Raw genomic sequence first — 26036 nt, 5'->3', positions numbered from 1 at the left:
CCCCTTCTCTTACAAGGTATGTTTAAAAAAAACACCCAAATGCCAAGGCAAAATTAAGGACCTGTTCCTGTAGGTCCATTCTGTTTTCTCTGGAATGGCAGTGCTGCGTGCTCTCTTTGCAGCAAAGAGCAGGCAAAAAGAAGATATTAATTCCCGTCAGGACCAACCTTTGCTTGCTGATTTTGGGATTTCTCTCTGATAAACATGCTTGCTAGGGCTGTTTATCTGCTTCTGCATGGACAGAATTTTGAAACTAAGATTGCCAGTTTCTTCAAAGAACTTTGTGAAGATTGGCCCGATAGGCCTGCCACTGATGGGACACAAGCATTGGGCTCAACTTTTCGTGCTGTGACTGTCAAGTTAGATTTTGACCTGGGTTTCACATAGGTTAAACCAGCTTTTTAATGATTCTTTGTACCTTCTTGTAAAAACCAAGAGATTATTATCTTGAGAAGCAGGGTCTATTTTCTGGTTAGGTTCCAGTAGATATTAATTAATACACAGTTGAATGTGTTCTCTGTTAATCAATTGACTGGAACATCTTTCATACGAAGAAAGGCTGCGGGAACTGGGGCTGTTTAGTCTGGAGAAGAGGAGATTGAGGGGAGATCTTATTAACATTTATAAATATCTAAAAGGTGGGTGTCAGGAGGTTGGGACATCCCTTTTTTCTATAGTAGCTAGCAACAGGACAAGGGGTAATGGGATGAAGCTGGAACACAAAAAGTTCCACTTAAATATAAGAAAAAACTGTTTTACTATGAGGTGAGGGAGCCCTGGAACAGGCTGCCCAGGGAGGTTGTGGAGTCTCCTTCCTTGGAGGTCTTCAATACCCACCTGGACATGTTCCTATGTGACCTGATCTAGGCGAAGCTGCTTCTGCAGAAGGGTTGGACTAGATGATCTCTAAAGGTCCCTTCCAACTCCTACCATTCTATGTATCTATGATTCTAATTAGGTCTTTGTGCTGATAATAATAGACACCACGTATCAAATCAAGTAAGGCTTGATGGCTAAAAATATTTTTTTTCTCTCTCTCTTAAAAGAAAGAGGGAAAAAACCCCTTATAAAAGCAAGAAGATCATGTTAACATTGTGCATCCAAAAGTTACCTAAAAATAATGGTGATTTATGGTGAAATTAGCTTGCCTTATCTAGAGACTTCCTTTGTTCTTACCTTACAAGTTGTTTACTTGAAGCACCTTTGGCCACACAGACCTTTTGGAAGTGTTGTGAACTTGGGAATTGCTGTTGCCAGCATCTGAGCTGTCTGCTGTTTCTGAGCAGGACTTCAGCCATGAATGAATGACTATTTTCTACAAATCAGCAAAGTATGATCTTAAGTTACTGTAATGTGGATCTTGCAAAAAGCTTCTGTAAATTTTTACATATCAGAAAGGAAATTTCCTCCTGAATGTTGTCTGGATTATTCCATGGCAACACTAACTGTGACTGCTGCTCTGAATTAACATGACCAACTCTATGCATAGCCCTGGATCCAGGCTTGCTGACATCAACTCTTTTGGCATGTACTCAGAAAAGTAAACAAAAGGCAACCAGTGTTGAGCTTGGCATAACTCACAAGTCCACAAAACTGCCAAATCTTTTTCAATGTATTCATCCAATTAATCCTATTGATTTAGGGCATTTGCTTAAGTGAGTAAAACATACTGTATTTGGTCTTAAAAGCTCTTGTCTTAAAATTTTGATTTTCTAGTGAATTAGTAAACACATTCTCCACTTATACTGCAATTTTCATGATCTTCCTTGTTGTTGTTCCATTGTAGAAAAAAAATGAGTTCTGAACGTTCAACACTGACCATGAGTAGCCCTACTGTACTAAACCAATGTGCCAGAGGAGGAATGGAAGAAGAAAAAGTTTGGTAAGCTTATATTTCTAATTTTCTAAGAGGTTAGTAGAGAGCAGTATTGGGAAATATAGTTTTAAAAATAAGGAAACCAATAATTTGTTAGAAACATTTGTGTAAATTGTGCATCATTTGACAGCAGAGAAGGAAAAAGGGAAATAATTTTTTGATTTTGGTTTAAAGTTCTCAGATGACTGTGGGACAGGGTGTCAGGGGGGATGGGCAATGGAAAAACTCCTGTTCACTTCAATAGTGCAGCAGTTGTGCTCATGGAATCTTTCACATATGGCAAATGCCTTAATCTCCCAGTGTTGCTGCTATGCTTGTGTGATGCTATTACTAGGACCTGTCAGTGTAGTGCTGGCTTGTGGTCTCCTGAGATTTGTGCCCTGGGAGATGGTACAAAGTCAATGGTTTCTACTTTTTATTAAAAAAGCTCCACCCTCTGTAAATATTACACTATTCAGTGATAGATGTGGATAAATACTTACACTTCAGGACACTTTTTTGGGGAAGCTGTCCCTGTCCGTGCAAGGTTTAGCACCTTTGGTGTTCTCATGAACAGAAAGTTGAGAAGGCATTGAAATTATTCCAGTTGTGTTAACGAGAGACTTTTATTGAGAGCCTGATGATTTTTACTTGCTGTTTTTCACTAGGATTCAGCTAAGGTTTTGTTACATTGTTTATTTACTGTGGAGAAAACAACCAAATACACTCACTGCAGGAAGCATGGCACCTGTACGAACAGAAAGCTAACTTGCATTGTCATAGTCTGAGAAATGCTCTTGAAAAGATAAGGAATTAAATAAACATTAGCAAAAGAATGTTGTATTTCCTGTTGGATGTTTGTCAGAAATCATGTAGAATCTTTTATTGGTTTTGTTTTTATGTAGGATTGAATTAACAACATAGTACCTGGAAAGTATTTTCTTTTTAAGTGTCTTCTACTATTCTACTGCTATTCCTGGAACATCCTCAAGGCTAGTAACAAAATGGATGAAGGGGCTGGCTGGGTGAGCAAGACTTGTAAGCTTCCCTCCTGACTCCCAGATCTAATGAGGGGTGGGGAATTGTCACATATGGATCCTTTGTTTGATATCTATCTTTTTTTCCCTGCCTGTAGTATTGAGCAATATCATTCTATTTCCTTCATGGCACTTCTTTGTAATCCTTCTTGACAGTTCTTGGTGATGTTGAGTAAAACAATGGGAAAGTACAATTTGTTATCAAGCATTAATTGATGGAATTGACTTGTCTGCTAGTCTTTGATTTGCCTTGGATTATGTCTGTCCGGCTCCCTGCCTCCCCAGTTCTTGTCTATATTGTTTGTGTATGATGACGTACACTTTCATAGCCTTTGACATACATTCAGTCATAGTTGCTAATATTTTAAATTGCCTTTCAATAGTTTTTAATTACATCAGTCAGAGGTTATAGCACAGATTATTCTCCAGGAATTAAATACATATTTTTATTTAATATCACATGATGCTTAGAAAATCTAATTAGGAGACAAAGCACTTTCCTTTTTTTCACACAGAGTAAAACTACCTAGAGATTTGAGGTTAAATAAATATCTACCATTCCAAATGCTCATTTGCAGGAGCAGCCATACTTTCTTACTCCCTTTCTTTATCTTTGTCACTGCTAGGCCAAGTCATTCAGTGTGTCACTGAGATGTAGAGAATTGTTTCATGTTGTGGGATTAATTTAATGCAATTTACATGACACTTAGCAATAAAAATTTCTACAATCACTAGAGGATTCACACTGACTGGTTTGTAGTCACTGCTGTATGTGGGGATGTATGCTTGATAAATATTTTACTTGATCAGCAAAATAAATGTGAAATGGAAATTTTAGATTAGATTCTCACCTTGTAGACTTGTCACATATTTACCCATAGCCAACAGCTTGTGAGAGTGTTAATCAGGGGTGGTAGAAACTGAGAAAGACTTGTCTTGACACTGAAAGGTAAATTGATGAAAATATCAGTTGTTAAGCTCATATTGAGATGTAACTGTTCTGTGGGCAGAGAATCATATATACTATCATAGATTTTGTGATAGCTTTTTAGATTTCAAGTACCATGTATTAAATTATATAAAGAGAGGTTATTAGTGTATATTTTGGGGCTTGAGATGAATTCTAAGGAGCTAAAAATATTTAACCCAAGTTTACATGTGTGTTTCCTATCTTTCTGAATGTGTTTCAACATGTGTATCAACAAAAAGTATCACTTTTACTTTTGCAAACTTCTTTCTTTGATTCTTATTTGATTTGAGAAGCCAAACTGTAGTCTGATGCATGTCTGATATAATGAATGCAAGATGTGACAGACTTGAATTCTTCACTATGTGTGACTCAACTATTGCTTAGTAGATGTAGTAAATACAATGGTAAAAATGTCATTTAGATCTATGCAATATATTTGAAGTTTTCTAACATTTTTTTTTGCTTTGCTTGGGATTGTGGGTATTAGTAGTTGAGTAAACACTTTTCTCAGCCTAATAAAATGCAATGATGCACTGCATTACTGCATCATGCATTTATTATTGTTTATTCATTCTGATATGTTCTCAGTTGTTTTATTTTCATGAAAATGTGACTGTTAGTAAGAATTGGTGTTAGTCATAGCAAGATCAGGAATGTATAGTATTAAAAGTATGCAGTAACAGTGTAAATTACTCATTCAAGAGTCTCCATGGAGAAAAAGCCCCAAGCAAGACCTTTTCTGGTATGTAAACCGCACTGATGATACATATAAAGGGTTATGATGTTTATGGCCTTAAATTCAGACTCCTGAGAGAGAGAAAAGAGTGAAATAATTAACTTAGAGAAGACCAAGTTTTTTTTTTTCTTGAATAAATTACTTCTAAAATGTGAACAAGAGATGGATACACGTAGTATCAAGGAGATGAATATTATACAACAAACTTGTGGTGGAATTAGCCACATAACCTTAGTGTATTGTGATGTTTTCTCAAGTGCTGTAACTAAACTTGTGTGTGTTTGTATGAATGTTGTTGTGTACTTTGCTGAGTAAAAGCACAGTGTGTTTGTTCAGGCAATAAGCATGATCTGTTTCACTTTGTCCCACTCCTTGAAGTTGAGATCTTTTATGTATTCATACATAAAAGTAAGTGATGTTTTAATGACTGCCAGTGGGTATTTTATTAACCATAAACTGCCTACTGCATGGTATCCTGTTTTACATACATAAAACTGCCATAAATACTTTTGGAATGATATATTTTTATATGGGGGATAAATTGGAGGATAAGTTATAAAACAGAAATAAATAGTAGTTCAATAAACTGCTTTCTCCTTTTTTTATAGAAGATGATAATGTAACTATGTAAAAGATGACTTCACTTGCAGTATTAACTAGCAATATTTCCAAAGTTCATGGAAAGGAGTGCAAGAGGGAAGAATTCTTAATTTCGATCTCACAAAAATATCTTCACTCTGAAGAAGACATCTGAAGCCTTATCTGCTTCCTTTCTCTATAGCTAATACCAGAAATCAATATAGTCTGATAAGAATTATATGAAAAATCTGCTGAAAAAAAACCCAACAAAACCCCAAGCAAATGAGTTGCTCTTGGGAGTTTGCATTTCAGAACCATAGGCTCTGTTCCCAGTTACACTCTACAGCCATTTACAAATTCTGCCATTGCGTTTCATCAGTGTTTTGTATCTGTGCAGTTTGGTACTTCTACAAGATAAACTTAATTGAATTCTCAAACTTGGAATGCTTCACTTGTTTCTATTGCATTTTCCACCTCAATGTACATAATCAAGATTACAGCAGGAAAAAAAATACCAGCAGTAGCAGGACTGCTGTAAATGTCTGATAACTAGAGGGCAGCCCAGCGGAGTCCGTGGCGTCAGCCAAATGAAGCTGCTCTTTATAAGTAGGAATACTGAGAAATTCAGCTGATACTAATTGATGTTATGACCGTTAGATATCTGAGCTAGTATGGGACAGTGCTTGAACAAATAAAGGCTTGAGAGCCTTGAAATTCTAGAAGCTATAGATTTGGCAGATTTTCAGTTTGTTCATGTTGAAAATTGCAAGAAAGGAACTGAAGATAAGGGAGCAAATGGGAACTGTGTCAATTCATCTACTCTTACTATGGGAAGTAGCTGGCTGGCATGTTGTTTTTCAAAACAAATGTGCAGGGAAATTGGAAATGTTCCAGTTTTTGTTCCTGTGTGTGGATTTATAATGTGCTGCTTCTAGGCTGGGTGAAATCTAGCTAGTAGCTTCTTCATCTTTCCTTTTTTTTTATTGTAAGATTAGTCAGGAAGTATTGCAGCTTTTAAAAACAAATAATTGTAATTTGGGGTTCTGAGTCTCTTCCATAACTAGCCAAAGCTAGTGGTTTTTATCCTAAGATGATAGAGTTATAGAAGGAAAAGTAGTCTCTAATAAATTGACCAAATTTTATCGTTGTTTTCTATAGATAATAACTATTTAAACGTCAGCTTTATGAAGAAAAGTTTTTCCAGTCTTTCTTTTTGGTTCTGTTTCATAACCAAATGCAGGATTGGATATACTGGTTTTCTAAGGTTTGCAAGAATTTCACAGATGAACTAGGTGACTACCTTAAGTGATTGGAAAAAGATCTGTGGCTTCAAAAATGATGCATGCAGTAGGTGGCCATCTGAAGGAAGGAAGTAGGCTTATGTAGTCTAAGTACTGACTTCAGTGGAGCAATATGAAGCTGTAAGAATGTATAGAACCAGCCAAGAATTAGATAGGCCTGCTTTAAAGACATTCTTCTTAGAAGTGACAACAGGGATTTGATCCTTCAGTAGTATATACAACATGTTACAAAAATCAGTTAAAATTGATATAGTGAAGATACCCAGTTTGTATGAACACTGCAGTTCTGTTGACTTTACTGAGACTAATTCACTTTAACTTGTGAGTAAATGATTACAACAAGAGCAGAACTTCAAAGCTTTTCCATTGAAAAAAATTACTGGAGTGCTGAAGGCACTAATTTTGTTAGCATGCTTCTAACTGCATTTTCTTTAGTTTTGTTTTATGGCACAGATGATGGAAAAAAGGAAACATGAAAGCAAAGGGGAAAGACAAGTACCGGGCAAGAAGAAGTCAAGAAATGGAGGTTAACATTTAAAATTAAAAAGTGTGCAGGGGCAAAGGTGGGGAAAGGAAGGTAGATGAAGGAGATAAAGCCTCAGAAGGCTGTCCTAAATGTTTGTTGGTTGCACTGTTGCACTTAGCAGAGAACATATTATATGACTGTACATATTTATATCACATTTCTATTGCAATAGAGACCCTTCAGTCCATAGTAGTTGGTCTTAACATGGCTGAGCTCTGACCTCAGTTGTGAAACACTTTCTCAGTTCTCCAATGCTAGGTTAACAGCTGCTGCTGTTGCAGCTAAACCTATTTTTAGTTATTCACTAAACTAAGAGACCCACCAGGATTACAGTTATGTAGATAGCTTTTAGTGTAATTTTATTTAATAAAGAAAAATGGTTCTACAGTCAAGTTCTTCCCAGTGGCTAAATATCAGATCACTCCCTGAACATACGGATTATGTTAATCTCCGCTGATTATTGTTTTATCAGAGCTTTGAATTTTGGAAAACTGTTACTAGAGAAAAAGTAGTTATTCCGGGTACTGTGAAAACTGTACTTGAAACTTAAAAAAAAAAAATAATCTACTATTCAAAACCAAATAGAAATAACAGGGTCAACTGAGATTAAAAAGATGCTTCAACTGACATATCCGTGACTGCCTTGTGAGTAACAGCAATATAGGAAAGCAGTGGTGAGTAGCTGAAAATCTGCATGTTCATGATGAGGTAGTGTGCAGATAGCACATGGTAGATTGTTACCTTAATGCATGTGGTTTTGATCACAGAACCCCTCTTCCTTTATGAATAGGGTCTCTAAATTGCTGCCTACTGTAGCTCAAAGACAGACAAATGCTCAAGCTGCCTCCTAACTTGTGTGGGAGGTAGGGTTTCGTGACATAAATCATCATAATTCTGTTGCAGCTTTTGCCAGCTGCTAGCTGATGAAGGAAGAATTATGTGTCTGGAATTAGAGTGAGAAGAGAAACAAGTTTCACAACTTTCTGTGTTTCTCCTGTACCCTTGTTCAATCATTAGAAATGAGTCATTCTGAAGAACTGAATTAAAATGGCTCTAGTCAAGTGCAGTTTAACTGCAGATGTTTGTGATTACAAAAGGCACATAAGTGTTTGGAGGTTACAGTGTTTGCAAGAGGGAAATCCCATCGATTGCAGATTGACAATTTAGATAGCTAGAAAAAAATAATCTTATTTGCCAGGGACCTCGAATTAATTGTTTTCTAGTTATGTCCTTACAAAGATAGGAAATGCTCTTAGTGGAAAGCTGAAGAATATTCAGGATAATGAGCATAACCTCACAATTACGACAGACTGTTTTAATAAAGCAGATAAATATTTACTAAATAGATTGAAGAGAAAAAGAAAAATATGACTTCTATTTTACCTAACTTTCCTACGTCACTTCTTGTACTTGTCTGCCCATAAAAGGAGGAGTAGAATTGAAAATTGTTGGGAAGGAAATAATTTGCACTGGGACCTGCAGCCTGAGAGCCAGTCCCTTCAAGGAAGTGGATGAAGGTCCAGGAGAGCGACCTTAGAACATGGAGAGGATGACGCCTATCAGCTTCTGTAGCACACCCAGGAAATGAGTGAGATGAATGTGCTGAAATGGTTAATGTAAGAGTGGTAAGAGGCAACTCCAACTGCTGACTTAAGTTTCATGAACACATGAAATGGGCTTTGTAACTGAAGAAAATATGCCCCAGGGGCAAATTCAAGTTTAAACATGTGTTTAATCATCATGTCTTACAAAACTTGGTATGGATTGCATTTCCTTGTCCTGCATGGGATCAAAAAAACCCATCTTGATTGCTGCCTTAAGAATGAAAAAAAGTGTCCAGCTTGCATGCCGGCCTGAAGCTGGAACCCACAAGATGGCAGGAGTGATCTGAAATTGAGACAGTGTTCCCAGCCCGGCAGAGGAAGAAGTTGCTTTCCGTGTTGAACCCACTGGTGTCCTTGTGGTTTCTACTTTTTCTTCTTCCTCCTTGCCACCCTACCGTTTGCTTTATTCTGGGACTGCATAACGGGATCTAAGAGGGTGAGAATTATTGATTGCTTGTTTCAAAAGCCATCTTACTGGTCTAAGGCTGCTGCTTGTAGGTATGCTGAATGGGGCTATTTGCTGGGCTTTTATTTAATCTCGTTTTTGATGAGAGATTACTCCCTAGATTCCTGGATAAAGCTATCATCTGCATTTTGTATGTGTGATTATATTTTTCTCTAGGTCATACATCAAATAATTTCTATTGATATTACACGTCTTGAGACATTTGCTACATGCTTGGTTATGATTCTGTTGTATTCTGCCCACTTATTCATTGTTCCATGTCTCTATTATAGATGTTAGCCTAGGGAGTTAGAATAAACATTTCTGAAATACCTAATTGATTCCAATTCAATGTCAAATAGTAAAAGGTATCACCATCTTTAGGCTGCCCTCAATGGTATTTTCTTTATAAATGTGTATTATTGAACAGACTGTGATGTGGCTTTTCTATTCTGGCATACAAGTAAATGGAACCTTTACAAAGAGTGTCTAGAGAAAGTAAAACGTTTTGTTTTTCAAGAGCTGAAGAACATTTAAAAACTCTAATTTTTAGATACTTTGATATAGGAAAGGAGTATAAAAATCTGTCTGTTCACCTGTCATTAAAAGTATCTTCTTTCATTCTTTCCAATAGGGCTTATTGGTGAAAGATAGAAAAGGTGTTTAATAAAAATTAATGTAACTTTGAACTTTCTGTAGCAGTTTATTTCTTGGCTGGAGCAGGAGTCTCTGGAATTGAGCAGCTGAATCTGTATAGCTTTATCTGAAGAACCAGGCTTTCCCATTTTGACCTTTTAAAGTGTTGGTTTTTTTTTTTTTTTCAATTATTAGTTAACTTTTTTTTTTCAAATGCTATTATTTAAAGGTTTCCCTCAGGAGGGTTTAATGTTTAAGTTCTGTGCATAGTTTTATGACATACGAGCATGTAAGTCTTTTGAGCAAGCTAACAGAGAGGAACAAGGCAAGGCTTTCCTATTTCTATTTAGAGAAGCTGCAGGATGTGACATTAAGCAGATGATACTGGTAGTACTTAGGGAAGAGTTCACCAAATACATGTGAAATTGACTGTTCTTCCCAGAGTATGCCTCTACTTCATATCATACCCATCTCTATTAACGGCTATGAGTACTTGAGGAATAATTCACTCTCCAGGGCCCGTTACTCATTGTGGGTAGCTTTACTGCTGTTAACTGTGCCAGTGTGTTTCAAAAGATATAATTTCTGTGAAAAATCAATTTTTCCAGGACTTTGTAGCAATTATATATCCTACAGGCTTCATTATAGTGATACTGGCACTGTCACCTTTTTGACCATGGAGATTTTCTGTTGCTTCTTTAACTGGGGTGGAAAAACTTGTCCACAAAGGCAAGAATTGATACTTGATTTGAATCTGTTAGTCACAATCTCTTCAGTCTGGCTTCGTTGGTTTTTTTTTAGTTATCCGTACCTAGGAATAAGTTCAGCATTTTTTTATTTTGTTTTTAAGCAATATCTAACAAAATCTGCTCAGTTAACATAGGTTTACATTCCTCCCTTGGCCAGTACCTGTATAATAAAGGAACCCGTGTTCAATGGAGTGTACTGAGTTTTGTTGCATTCCATTATGGGTGGAGTATATTTTACTGAAGGCTGGTTTAGAAAAAGCAAACACACTTAAACTCGCTGAACAACTTATAAATTAAACAAACAAAGCTCTCAGAGTAAATTGCAATAAAATACAGAAGTAAATACATGTCAAATGTAGATTAGTGTGAATTTCTGTTAACTGCCTTAAAACATCTCCATCCTCTTGAGTGGATGGAACTGCAAGTGCTTATATGAAGTATCTGTGACTTTCTTTCGATGTAAAAAGGAAGTTCCAGTGGTCCACAATTGCTAACCATCTGTTTCCTGTATGCTTACCCTGCTTCTATTTTAGACATTCTTGTCCTTGGGCATGATTCCTTTTCACTAAGACTCTAGTACCTGTTCCTGTTAAACAATCTGATACATTTTATGCACTTGTTCAACGTGTAGTACACCTGTCTGGTTCGTACCCTAACACTAAGCTTAAACTTTTTTCTTTTCACTCAAATAAGAAGAGATGGTGTCTTTTTTAGTTAATTCTCTGACTGTAGAGGGAGCTGGTGATAAAATTTTCAAGGAAAACAAACTGTTTCTATGGGAACATTTCAATATTGTAGTATTTAGAAACAAAGTATCAGAAACAAAAGGCTGATTTGAAACTTTCCTTTCAGGGAGGGGAGGGAACTCTGAGGAACGTGTGAATTGGTTAACTGCATTTTCCTGTGGGGCCTGGAAATTCCTACAGATAAATGTTGTAATAGAGGATGACTTTAATATCTATTTTTCCAGCTGAATACATTAGGTCACCTCCAAATCTCTCAGATTCAAAAGATAGTCTTTCTGTAGTAAGATGTCATCACATAGCCGTAAAACTACTGTTAGCTGGGACACTTCCTTGTGTAGATTTGTTTCTTCTCACGTGGAAAAGGAAATCTAACTATTATTAGCAATAGCCCATATTAAGGTCACTATGAACAGAAACTCAGTAAGAAATCAACTAAAATAAATAAAATTTTGTTTCGAAGACCCCTGTTTATCACAGCAAATTGAACTAAACAGGAGGAGATCTTAATTTTTCTTTCTTGCTATCTCCCCCCCACCCCGCTCCATACAGAACAGTGAGGTAAAGCTGGTTCAGTTTTGAAAGCTATAGAATGCATTCTAATCTGTGGAATAGAAATATAAGTTTATATGACCAGATAGATTGGGGTGGGGGGAAAGACAATTAAAAAAAAAAACGACTGAGATCTTCTTAATATCTTTAATGTACTGCTATAACAATTTTATTGCTGCAATTTCATTAGATACGTTCAGATCTGAAACTTTATCTTGTATTATTTGTTACTACATCTGAACTAAGAAGATCTGGCAAGTCATAACATATCATGCTTGCTTAGGCATGTTTCCCTCACTCTCACCTCTGTTGTTTGTCTGGCTTTCTATGACTTCACCCATTGCTTTAAGTAAACTACAGATCATTAAGTGATTGTATCAAAATTCAGACTGGGAAAGTGATGATATGCTTATACTGCACCTTCATACATAGCACCCTTTCTGCCCCATCTAGCAAATTTCATAGGTTGGTTTTTTTTTCTTCCTTCAGATACCCTCTTGTTCTCTGAATTGAAAACTAATGTAAGGAACTCTAATCTTTCTGCCCTGTGCTGTGTTGACATGAAGTCACTCCATAACAGAACAGAAAATAGTAGAAAATGTATGCCCATCTCCATACAAATTAAGAAGGAAGCATCAAGAAAACTTAGGACGTAGGAGGCTAAATTAGCTTGTCATTAAACATGGACATTTATTTGCTAGTCTGCTGGTTTATTGTTCCTTAAATACCAGAATGATAATGAACTCCTCCAAGTCTTGGTTTCCAATCTGTCAGAATATGATCTGATGAAACTTCGATGTTGATCTAGTTAATCAACAACAATGCTTGTTTTATAGCATCTTCCAGATCAATTCTTGTAGGAGATAAAGCTGTCTAAAAATTATTGGGCGTCATGCCCACCATGAACTCTGGCTAATCCAGAGGTTAAATAATAACTCCTTTTCATGTTCTTTATATTCTGTGATTAAACATAATTTTCCTTCCTTAATGTTTCTTATTTAATCTGCAACTCATCTGGCACAAACCAAAGTTGGCCTGGTCACGTATTCTGTAATTGAGTTCTTAATTGATTTTTTTTGCATTTCATTTCAAAAGAACTTTGAAAGGAATTGTGAATTTATCCTTATTCTGATTAGTATTTGGAAAATGTTTTATATCTGTATCTATATCTATAAAGCCTTTGCATTCACCACTTAAAGCTTGATTAAAAAATATTCAAGACAGGGAGAGGAGAATTTAAAGGAAAGGTTCTCCTATGTATTACAATGGATAGGCTGCTTAGTACTTGTCCTTTCAACATCTTTTCATTTGCTGTGTTGTGAGGAAATAAAACTTCTTTTTGCTACTGCTTGCCATCAGGATTTTGTATGTAAATGAGAGTACACAGTAATTTTCAGGCAGATTGTTGAGCAGGCTGCAGGAAGGAAACTGCGTTGCTGGTTTTAGGTTCTGTACAGCAGAGGGCTGTGTTTGCCAACAGTGTCTGAATAGATGGTTTGGTTTTTTCTGGGGGACTGCAGGTGACTACATAAGGGATTTAAATAATTAAAAAAAAAAAAGTGTAATGCTTTCATTCCACTTAAGGCCTTGCCAAACTTCTCTCATTTGTTGGTGTGTGTCCTATGGTTTTCAGGACTTCATATAGATACTAAAAAACTACCATAAAACGAGGTATTGTCATATTAAGATATTGATAAGGTAAATTCTTCTAGCAGCTGAACCATTTCTTCTTTTTGTCTTTGAAGGTTGTTTCTGTATGGTTTTGCTTGTATTGTGTATATATTGGGTATATTGTGCATGTGTGACTGGAGTTTTTTTGACCAGGGATGTCCTTTGGGTCTATGTGTGTGCTTTGCATAGTTTTCTCCTGTCAGCCTGATAAGGTCTGTTTTATAGCTCCTAAATAGTCTGTTTACCACATGACAGCTGTGAGATATCCCCTCACTTTACACACTACAGTTTGCAAAAATTGTATGCGGTAACCTTACAGTCATAAACAAAGTAGTAACTTCTTACAGTCCTCTATTAATGTGGCAGCTTCATGCAACTGAAACAGCTGCTCCTGCTTCTCTGAGGACCGCTGTACATGAATGTTCATTCTATTTGTTTTCTTAATAAATGACACAGACAGGATGTGATCATACTTTTCTCCTATGCTTCCACCTCAAGCTTTTCTGCAACTGACTTGTAATGACACGAGCACATAATTGTCACAAAGGGCAGGTAGGAAGATGGATACGGGACACTAGAAGGGGCAAAATCCTGGTTTGTATTTTTAATCTCTGGTGTCCTTATTTAAAGAAAATGGTTTTGTGTTAAGTTCCATCAAAGATCTTGGGCATAACTTCATCATGTATTTGAACTCAAGAACCTGTTTTAATCAGTGATCCAAGTAGCATTTTTTTTGCCCAGGAAGGAATCTGTGACCGTCTCTTTTGTCAAGCTATTGATAGTCCCAGAAACTCTCATCCATCATTAGATCACAGTTGATTTAGAATTTTCCATCTGCTGGGATGAGGATAGTTTATAGTCTGATGAAATCATCAGCAGTGTTTCACTTGAGGAAACTGCTAGCTGTCTTTCTCAACCTAATCTAACAATTTAGGAATTACTCAGGTAAAAAAAAACAGTGCTACAGAACAGAATTTGAGATCAGCATGGATGCCTGTTGTCTTGCTTTCTTACAGACGTAATAAACTGAATATTTTAGCAAAACACATGAATTTCCTTGATTGACACCTCTAACTTGTGTAGGAAAACAAGCTCGGTTATTCAGCATACCTGTATTTATTTGAAAGTCAGTTATCTAGAAATTGAAATTCTTTACACAGTGACTCACCCACTTTGAGATTTTTTTGTAAGAATAGAAAGGTTTTTGTGTGAAACTGTTTAAAGATGTCCTAACACCCACTTTTTATTATTGTTTATTAGATGATATAATCTGCTGTGCAAAGACTTACACTCATGATACCAAAACACACTCACAATAAATGTCTTATCTGGTAATTGAATGCCTTAATATAATTGCAGCAATAAGTTAAATATTGAATGCATTATAAGACATTTTTTTCTGAAGCTGTTGCTCACAGTAGAACTCATTTGTTAAAAGTGTATTGCAACTCTGCATGCTACTAGAGCAAAGATGTAACTATTTTGATCAAGTTTCCATTTCAAGACAGCTTAAAAATACTGTAGTTTCTTTTCTTTTCACAGTGCAATGGGAGGTTGATTGGTTGTGATAAAGAACAGACATTTTTCTCCTTTTCACGGATTTACTTGAAGAAAAAAGTTATTACACATTTTGAGTTTAGAAACAGCAAGCAGATAAGCCCCATAACTTTTTCTCAATAGGACATAAAGGGAAGTGGGAGCTGGAAGTTATGAAACCATTTACTTTGCTTTTCATGGTACCTAGAAAAGTCAGATTTGCAGAAAGATGTATGTGTGTGGTTTAAAGAAAGCCTGGTTTCCTCAGGAAATGGCGTATGACTGTTCTGACTGTCTCTTGCCAGTAACTTTTCAACCCATTGCCCAGTTTCATCTTTCAAAAAGGTAGAAAATGTATCAGGGCCAATAAACTCAAGTTTTAATATAATTTTTCATGAGTGGAGGTGAGAGACCCCAGTTGTACCACCGTTATAAGGACAGCTGCCAGTGTAGCCATTTTAGTCTTTTGGCAGGAGCCTACTAGCAGATGCGTTGCTCTGAACTAACCACAGCCTTTTCACGGTAAGAGTGTCATGGAGGCAATGAAAGACACTGTGTTGAGGTGTGGGATGAAACACAGGGCCTGTTTCCACAGGAAACCAATCTTCATCAGCTTTGGCTCTTGCAGAGGCTGTTGCAGAGAGTATATGGGACTAAGAGGTCATGTGTGCTTGCAACAAGATAGTGCATTTGCTGTTATCATGGGTGCTCAGTGCTGTATCTCTGTTCTTTACATTCTGGTTGAGATGAGGTCACATTCCATGCGTAGGTAGTGGCTGCTGCTTCACTTAATTCTGCTGCCACTTTACTTTCTTAGGAAGGAGAAATCAGCTTCTTATCATTGATCTTTACCCTTGACCAAGAGGCTATACTGCAGCTTCAGACTTAAAATATTGAACTTGAGTTATTGAACGTACTTGAGTTCTTCCCAGGGGATTGACTCATCCCATTGTTGCCTACCAGTTTGGAGATTTGCCTGCAGGGCAATTAGACAAATAATACTGTCAATGATTTTTGCAGCATTGTTAAATTGTTAATGTGTTTAATGCAAAAGACTCCACTTTAGTTGGAATCAGGGAGAGTATTGGATGAAGCGAACTCTTTTCATATCAGTTTTTCATAGAATCATAGAGCATTTGGAAATGAAAAGGATTGTACCAAAAGCAAGATGCTAATTTATTAATCGAGAGATATGGTACAAGCGATTGGCTAAAATCCAACAGCTAGTCTTCAGAAATCTGTTTCAAAAGAAGCATGCCTCTTTACCTTATATTCCAGTCACTCTGATGGCTAGTTCTGGTATGAATGACAAAAGCAGAAATACCTGATTGATCAAATCAACATCTGTTTGATTGCAGTTTATCTCTTGCTTCAGCTGCTGTAGTAAGTCTGGTGTTCTGGTGCTTTCTCAGTCAGACTGAAAAAGCCTGTTGTCATGTTTTTGTAACTAGAAAGCTTTTCAGTTTTTTAAATGAAATACTGCAGTGTGTGTCTGCTTCCTAAACCTAATTAATAGACCTCTTTGAAACTCAAATACATTAGCAATCAACAAGAGTAAGAACAAAGATAAGCATGCTTTAACCTAAAGGCATGGCATGATAAAAAGTTTCAGAGGAAACATAAGCTGTGAATATCCTGGCTTACATGACGAGTAGATGTCAATATGTATTAAGAGGAAATAGCCCCAAAATGTTTATTTCTTTGAAAGCAAATAATCTCTGGTAAACTTATGTTAAAGATTTTTCTGATAGGAGTTACTGGAGCAAACTACATAATTCCTTACGGTTTCATAGATAACTGCAGAAAAACTTTGATGCTTCATGTACAGCTGTGTTTATTTCATAGAACGTTCTGCAAAATCTGTTCAGTAGGTAATGCCAGTTCTGTATTAGCTTATTTTTTCAAGTGTGTTTGGTTAGGAAAGTTTTGGTATGTATGACACAAACACATAGCAGAAATAAATGGATTTTTGTTTCATGGTTTTTCAAAAGGAAGGTACAGCAGTGTGATCTTAGCAGTATTGGTAATACATTAAATTAATTATTTGCACTCATCCATAGAAGTACATGATAGTTTATAAATGTATGTGTTTCTGAAAAAAATGGGGCTCCAAATCTCTCCTACCCATAAATGCACCTTTTAATGAATGCACTTTAACCTGGGACAAAATGACAACTACAGATTTTCAGAGTGATCAGTGGTATCATGTTGGTTTTTAAATTGTAGGATTCTGTACATAGATAACATTATTTTATCAAAATTTTCTGTATGCTTTTATAAAATGGTCTTTGGCTGAATTGCTGTAATATAGTAGGTGTATTCAAGAGACTAGAAACTATAACCTGCTGCTGGCAGAAGTAGAGGTAGGTGAACATTTTCTGTCCTGAGTTAGTATTTTGAATGGAGTTTCAATGGAATGATAATTTCAATAGGTTTTACTCCATGGCATTCAGGGGTTTCTATAGTAATTACTATGGCAACACTGATGCAGAAAATGTTCCCACAGGAACCCAGCTGCGAAGAACTACTAACAACTGAAAACATTTTGCTTTGCATCTCAGGTTAAATAACCCTTCAGAAATGGTGGAAATATTGAAAGTGTGGGTTTTTTCCTTACTTAGTAGGAAGTCATTCTACTACATAAAAATCCAGATACTCATTTCAGAGTATTTGAATATTGCTGAAGTCCCTCAGACCAATGAAGAGCGTTTAGAAACAGTTGTAAAATTTGCCACCAACTTAAAATGTTCCATGTCATAAAGAAATTTCCAAGGCCAAAAATGTAGTACAAAATCTTCCACTCAGAATTACAACTTGGCTTTTATTAGCAATATTATCTGTTATTTAAATGAGTTTGCACAATTCTTGAAGATAAAACTATGTTGATAGCCTTCTGACCTCACTGTGCAATGAAGATCAAGATCACACAAGTCACGAGGTGGAGGCTAGTATTTGTTGACGTCAGCGTGTATTTTTAAATTGCCTTCAAAAACTCTCCTGGTTTTTGCAGAAATCAATTTGTCAGTGTTTTTATTAAACAGTATCCTGTTATTAGATTATACAGTGTTTACTGAAAGTGTTTGTTATTAAATCTAGCTCTGCTTGTATGGGTAAACTGGCCTTTGTGTATGTAGTTGCCTTGTTTGTATTTATTTCACTTTGATTCAGAACAAAGAGGAAGCCAGTCTAGTGTTTATAATATGAGTAAACTTTTAAACTTGAATGCATTTCAGGGCTTGATATGGTAGCTTTACTGTCATGAAGTAAGACAAAATGCTTATGGAGCTCAGGGGGATTTATAGCCACAAGACATAAGTTATATCAAAAAAGGAAAACCATGAAGTAATCAATATTAATAGGACGCTGATGATTCTTTTCAAGATATAATAAAATATATTAAAGCTGAATAAGAAGGTTGTGAAGTTCACTTTGTAAAATTTGAAGAGGAAAAATTTTTCTAAGCCCAAGAGGCTGATATTTGCTGTTACAGTTACTCATGCAACTTAATAGCAATTACTGTGCAGGTGGAAATGAAGATGAAATGGAGATGAAAGAACTGTTTGTGTTTTATTTGGATTCCTGCAGTGTACAATCTGCTAATTGTGCAAGTGAAAGTCTTACAAGTGAAAATGTAAATCTAAAAGTTACATAGTTTGATTCTTGATTTGTACATGTTTATCATAAATTGTTTTAAACTTTGATTCAGGTCCTCTTGTTCATATTGGTGCACATAGTGTAACTGAGTTAAAAAGTTAAATACACTGTCAACTTGTTAGAACTGGGTACATAACTACAAAAACATATTTGTTAGTCTACAGATGTTTCAGCTGTGAGTATCTGAAATATTTTGTTAAGCATAGTTGTGTTTATTGTATCTATTCATCTTGGGAAATATTCTCTCTAAAGTTTCATGTTCCCCTACAAGAAAAAAAAGGATATTTCATTTAAAACAGCATCCAAAAGGTAAACAAAATAAATCCAAAGTCACAGTACTTGAAATTTCTAAATAAAAAGCTCTAGAAACAGGGAAAGGTTGTTTTAAAAAGTTGAAGGTTTCCCCTCAAACCTGGTACAACTGAAACTCATTTCCAGGACAGGTTTTGTAGTCAATAAATTGATGAATTCCTGACTTTTTTTTCTCTTCTTAATATTCTCTTCTTTATTTAACTGACAATGCTTACAATGTGGGAGAAGTTATGTTGCCTATGTTTTAGTTGTGCCATAGTAAAATATTTGGCTTCTATCCTGAGCAGTGTCCTATGCTGCTGAATTTAACCTTTGTAAGGTTTTTATGTCCAGGTTCTTCAACTCAATGTGACAATGGAATTTGCTGTGATAACTTGTAATCCTATAGGCATAGCAGAGGGAAAAACTAACATGCACACAAAATTATGTGGTATAATTTTACATTTTTTAGAGGAGCAGTTACTGCACACCAAAGTTAAGTCAGGCACCATTGCATACACTTGGAGAAGTTTAGTTTTAGCTTCAGTGGTGACAGGCCTGTTAAAATCTCAAGATAAGATGTTCTGCTGTGTCTGCATAAAAATTACAGGAGTGGTTCTGGTTGCTCAGTTTAAAACACTTCATCATGCAAGAATAATCTTTCTCAATGAAACAGTATTGTAAAAGTTACAGTGTTCTATAACTGATTGCATTGACCAAAAGCAGCTTTCCTTCCTTGACCAACTGGCTTAATGCTATATCCTAGATAGCAAGGTATGAGAAGTATCATACAACATTCTTTAAAAGTGTTTCACTTTTCAACACAGAGGCTTCTAAATTGCCTATAGGCTTAATGATATAATGATTCTATTTGACTTTTTTGTTACAAATCTACATTGTTTTTTCCTTTTCAGTTGAAAAGCAGCTATAACGCAGAAAAAGGTAAAAGGATAAGGAAAGAGCAGTGAAGTTTTACAATCTTTTATTGGATTGATTTGCCCTCAAATGTTACCTTTTAAAAACAACATTGCCATCTTTTCCAGTCCTTCTGATCTTGCTAAATGAACCACAGCTTTGCAGAAGTTCATGTTTACCTTCTGGACAGCCAGATGACACGAGTCCAAACAAAAAGAATTTTCAGAAACCACCCATTTCCTTTACCAAGAACATGGTGTGATGGCACTTGAATGAACATTTTGAGTATGTTAGTAGCTTCTCTGCTGCTAAGTGAAAAGTGCTGTTTGATTGGATTTCACAAACTGCTGAGAAATCTCTTGTATGGGTGAACATTTTTGTTTCTAACCAGTAAGTATCTAATCTTGCTAAACTAAGTGGATTTCCCAGTCTTAGATTCTCAATGGCAGATCACTTCTATTTTGAAAACAAAATGGAATAGACTTATTATCTTTCCTTGAGCATGAATATTAAGAGGGTTTTGCCTGGAGACTTGTTTTTTCTAGTGATCTCATGATGAGGACCGTTTAAACATTAACGTCAGGTGTCTTTTTTTTTCCTAATTTTTTCCCCCTCCTGGACCAGAGGCTCTGATGTGGATGCCTGACTGTAGGGTCGAGATGAGCAAGGATTTATTTTAATGAAGTGTTGATGTCCTTGTAAAGAATTCACCATGTATGTCTGATACAGCAGTGTGATGAGGTAATGACTTAAAAATGAACAAATATAATAATGGCATTTCTTCTTCCTGTTATTGTTGAAATGCTATAGGAATAATTTTAGTCAGCACATTTCAAGTGAGCCAGGGAATAATCTTTCTAATATTAGCTTTTACAATATTTATGAAAAAGTGATATCATCCTCCCCAGCACTAATGCAGCTATACCTTTGTCATAAAGCAGAAGAGGCTGCATCCTCCTGTTGGCTAGTAGCCAGGGCTTTCTGTTTGTGGTGAACAGAGTTCATATATATCAAGGGGGATGCTTTTATAGTGGTTTATATTGGACATTAGTTACAGGTGAAGAAATAAATAATGTTTCAAGTTTTAAATCAAGCCTGTATTTCTTCAGAAGATAAAATGTTACATCATTAGGAATATCTGATTTTTACATGAAAATGTGGAACTTACTTGATCTTGAGATTTTTTTTCCCTCTTTTGTAAAATTAGTACTAATTTTTACAGGCAAATCATCAAATGCAGAAATGAAAAAATGCACTTAGTAGCTTCATTGGGTTTTATTAGCAATGGGATATTTTACAGTGCTGTGTATTGATTCATAGTATAAATATACATGTTATGAAAAAAGTGTGGGAAAAGAGTAGGTGTGGGACAGCTCACTGGTACATGTACCTGCTTCAGTGGTGCAGGCTTTCATCTGTGTATCTACAGATTCACAAGGGCTGTTTTTCTTTCATAATACGTTTATGACACAGTTCCTGATAATAAAAGATTATGTTAGTATTCAAGAAGTAAGCCCTAGTTAGTAAAAATCAGTCACCTCTCTTTTTCTTGGCAGATATTTTTGTTTCTTGTGAGGTATTAAGTGTTTAGTTTTGTTCTTCAGTGGCCTTACTCCCTCTTCTTGTATTTACATATTAGGCTCAGGGGAAGGATTGTACCTTGGGAAATCAAACATACACACAATCTTTGATATGCTTTGGTTTTAAGAAGAAAATCACACAGGCCTAGTAAAGAAGATAATAATTGGAATTTCAAGTGGAGGACACAGTGTATTTTATTAAGTAGGTCAGACCATGGGGTTGTTTTTCTGCTTTCAAAATCAATACCAAAGGTACTCTGACTTACTATTATCTGTAATTTAAAGCATCTAAGAGAATTGTCTCAGCTAAAATGGTGTTCACAGGCTTCACAAGGTAAACCACTTGGACATTTTTTTGTGCTGTAGTGTAGTATCAGATATCTCAGACAACTGTGTTAAAATAAAAGTGCTTTTATGAACAGTATATTAGTCTACACTTTTGATAGGTTGAGCAGATGACATTGCAAAGAACAGTTCTGAACAGTAAGTACTATTTATTATTTAACAGTATCTTCATAAAATATTCACAGCTGTAGTTACAACCTTTATTTTTGCAGATTGAAAGGAATTTTTACTTAGCACAGCTTGTCTCTAAGTGATTCGAGCTTTCCTTTTATTATCTGAGTGAGTATTCATGTAGATTTGGGAAATGGACTTTTATCTTCAAACTGATGAAGCAACTGAGTATTTTAAACAAAACCCACAGCTTGAGTTTTCATATCTAAAAAAAAGATACTGTTGTAGTCTGTGATTCTACATGCAGAGAGGCGGCAGGATCAAATAAAGATGTAAAAGATACGTGAGCCTAATATAAACTGCCAGAAATCGTTCATTCATCTCAACGTCCTTCAAGACAAATAACACTTTTTTACATGTAATAGAACTTTAAAACATTCAGTGTGTGTTGTACTTATTATTTGTCATACTATATATACTTACCTACACCACAGTAAAGATTGTACAAAAATACTCCACAGATTTATTCTGGAATAAATGTGAATTTGTTGTCTAAATATTGGTCTAAATAAAGATTTCAATAATGATATCTTTGTCTAATAGCCATTTTTAAAATATTTATTCTCTGTATGTGTGTGAAGGAACCTAAACAGAAAACTCTGCACATCTTAAGAATAAAAGCATTATTTTATGACTTCTAACTCTTTCTCTTATTGTCAACAATATCTAGGTGGATCTTCTTTGGCAGGGGGAGTGGACTAGGTGATCTCTAAAGGTCCCTTCCAACCCCTACCATTCTATGTTTTTTGAATTATTTTTCAGTACAGTTCTTACTGATGTTGACAGTTGGGAAGACCAAGAGTAACTCTAAGATAGTGAAGGACCAAACTGAAAGCTGTAAATGAAGTCTCTTTTTTTGGTAGAATTATACTTATTTGAGGTGAAGTTGAGAACCAGAATATTTTTCTTAAGTTTGATTTAAGAGTGTGTTCAGCTGAAAAATGCTGGATCAGAATAGAAGTAATAAAAAAATATCAATATGTTTAGTCTGGATTGTTTCTAGTTATGGGACTAGTATGGGAATAGAGATTTCTACAACAATCTTTCATGGTAAGTTTAAAATGGACTATACAAACTGGTTGCTTGTAATAGTAAATGAGAGATGTTGTAATGACTGTATTTGAGATGTAAACTTTGAATAGTCCAGATAGAACAGAAAATAGGGAAGTAATACCCAGGCCAGATACATACAAGTGAAAGTTTTTGAAGAAACTACTTAAGATATCCCATAGGGTGGTAAATGGATATAATACTTCAGCCTGATTTCTGATGATCTACAAAAGTGCTGCACACATTGGGTGAAAAATCAATTTTTGAAGAGTTTTATTACACTCCAGATCAGACCAGTAAGTCATGGAGGAACATACAGTGATTTTGGTGTGTTTCATTACCTTCTTTTACTAACTCCTTTTGGTAAAAATGGCTTGTTTTGTTAGGCTTCTGCAATTAAGGGTCTTCAATAACACTAAAATAGTATTAAAAAGAAAGGAGTTAGCATACCGTTGTGAATAATAAAGAGGTTAATTCTCACCGATAATAAATTAAAGTTCTTGATGGTAAGATAAGGAAGGAGGATACCTATTGTGAAAACTAGAAAAACATAGATGTAATATTGTCTACTCTCTATAAAGACTGCCTGTTGTTGTGTAGTCAGGGATGCTTTCAGTGAGTGGGAAAGTTAGATTGATGATAACAAACGGTTAGTCATCAGTATTCTTAGTAGATGGTCTTCAGTTGAGTGTAAACGAATGATACAACAGCCTTACTACTTATTGCAGAGCTCTTGGTTCTTGTTACAGAATGGTTGTGCAGAGAGAGAATTTGTTATGATGTTTTCTTTCCCTCTTAGCTGTTGTCTAAATGGTCATAAATTCTGCTGTATTAAAGTTGAAATGTCTTTTGTTTCCTTATATTCAACTGAATTAAAGTAGAACTGATGTGGTTCCTAAACTGGGAGAATAAATGCATGAAGAGCATTAAAAGAGCAAAGAAAAAAAAAGTGAAAATATAAGTTTAAACCTGAGATTTAAAAAAAATGATTAAGGAGCACAACTTTATAGAAAGCTTACACTACTTTTTGGTAAATCTGACTGGTTCTAGGGTGAGATCACCTGTGAATAAAAAGGATGCAAAACAGGACAAGTGATAATTTGTGTAACTTGTTAATCACATTGTTAACTTTTCATAATGCAGTTCCAGTGCCAGTAAGACTTTTAGATTAGAAATTCAGTTTCATAATATTTTAACTTGGAAAGCTGTAGTAGGAGGATTTATTAGTGGGATAATTTTTAATTCTCAAGCCTGTCACATATTCTGCCTTGTGCTTTTTAATGACTTTATCAGCATGTTTCATATGGTGATATTTTTTTTCTGGTTAGCTGGCTAAGAGAGTGAAAAGGTGAGAAGATTTACATCTCAACTTTTGATGTTAAAAAAATATATATACTTGATTATTTGCATTTTGTTGGCATCTAAAACTGTCTATTTGGTCACAGCTCTATGATGTGTTTTAATGGGTATAATAAAGAAAAATGTCCATACATAACATGTTTTATGTGAAAATAGAGAAGACAGAAAAAGGACAGAGAGAACTATTCCTATCCTGACACTACAGAAGAGAAACTGTGACACAGTGTGTTGGAGTCCTTCAGGAACTATAAGCAGCACAAACAACTCCAAGGTCTTACACATTAGTCCAGTGTTTTAACTGCAAAACATCTGTCCTGTTGTTGGATGGCAAGGTTTGACAGGCAGCCATTTCATTTGTTTTTTTTTTTAACCAAGTTCTTGTATTCCTGTTGTTATTTGTGATCACTTCTGTAATCTGTATAATTGCATGCTTGGAGTTGCAATGTGCTCAGCACTTAGGTCCTGCTGCCAAACTATTTGTGGTTTGGTCAGCTTCAACAGGTCAATCAAGCTTTGATCTGACTTCATGTGTAAAATCTCAGCAATGTTTGCCTACCTTTGTAAAGTAATTTAAGACCTTCCTGGTGAAAAGCACTCATTAAGAGCAAAGTGGAGAATGTTATGGTTACTTTTCAGAAGTAATTGTACAGCGATAATTATAGAGTAGGAGAAAGATATTGGAAAGAGTAAAAACAGAAGTCAGCGTGTAGTTTTTAGCGTCACACAAAGGTATGGCTGGCTTGCTGTACATTCATGCTTCTCCTAGCTTCACTGTTAGGATTAAAGGCCCTTTAGTGTGCCCATCTAGTACAGCTGGCAGATTGCACTGTCTTCATCACATGACATAATTGAAGCTTCATAGACCCATACTGTTCAGGTCAGGGTTGTCTCTGCTTGTTGAAAATCAAGAATAATAAGCTGTCAGACATTAAGTCAGTGAGTCTCTGAAGGCTTGTAAGGCTGCCATGTCCCTTAGCTCTCAATCTGAATTAAAATATTTAACTCAACTGAAGAGAGAAACCTGTCAGAACTACAGCCAAGGAAATCTAAGGTGTCTTAGTTCCTGAAACTTTGGTTTTTCTTCTCTCCTTCTATTGTCATTCTGTTATTGCTGTACAACATGTGCCAGCTGAAAATGTAAATACTTTATCTCATCTTGCAGGCCAAAACAACAGCAGCAGAACAATTTTTCCCTGTTTCCTTCTACCAAGGGCTGGAATTTCAGAGGGGTAAGTTTGGTATTGTTCTGTTCATACTCTATAACATTTCCTGTTGCTTCATTCTGTTGTAGTGTAACTTTGTAGTTAAACCATGATCTGCAAGGACTAAAATCATGGCAAAACAATTACATACTTGAACTTTTAATTTTGTGACCTCCTACAAAGCTTTCTAAAAATAATTAAAAAAAGCTTTTGTTACCTTATTATGAGGGGCAAGTGAGATAATTTCATGTGTTTTAACATACAATGTGATTTTAAAAGAATGTGTTTTCATATCTGAAAATAAACTGGCAAAACTGTATTGATACATATCAGGGTTTAAGTTTTACTCTCATATAGGCAGTTGTAAAATTACTTATTGAAAGCTTATATATGTGAATTTTGCAGAAGTACAGTTGGAGAATCATAAAAATTACATGTATTTAAAGACAGAAGGGACTATGTTTCATTTCTATTTGGTAGGCTGAGTAAAGAAATAGGGAAGTGTGTGTCTTCCCACAATGAAAATGTA

At 35.6% G+C, this 26036-nt stretch overlaps 1 protein-coding gene across 1 annotated transcript in view; it reads left to right on the top strand.

Annotated features, from left to right (window-relative positions):
- The window catches only part of ARHGEF3 (Rho guanine nucleotide exchange factor 3), a 114389-nt gene that overhangs the window by 10980 nt on the left and 77373 nt on the right, over positions 1–26036 (top strand). The window contains exons 2-3 of the mRNA XM_062008750.1: positions 1787–1882; positions 25468–25534. Of these exons, the coding sequence (XP_061864734.1) occupies positions 1787–1882; positions 25468–25534 (163 nt within the window). The remainder of the gene's footprint in view (positions 1–1786; positions 1883–25467; positions 25535–26036) is intronic.

The sequence above is a fragment of the Colius striatus genome, chromosome 15, assembly GCF_028858725.1.
Source record: "Colius striatus isolate bColStr4 chromosome 15, bColStr4.1.hap1, whole genome shotgun sequence".
Lineage (NCBI taxonomy): Eukaryota > Metazoa > Chordata > Aves > Coliiformes > Coliidae > Colius > Colius striatus.
The sequence above is the reverse complement of the archived record's forward strand: the minus strand, read 5'-3'. Positions and strand labels throughout refer to the sequence as shown.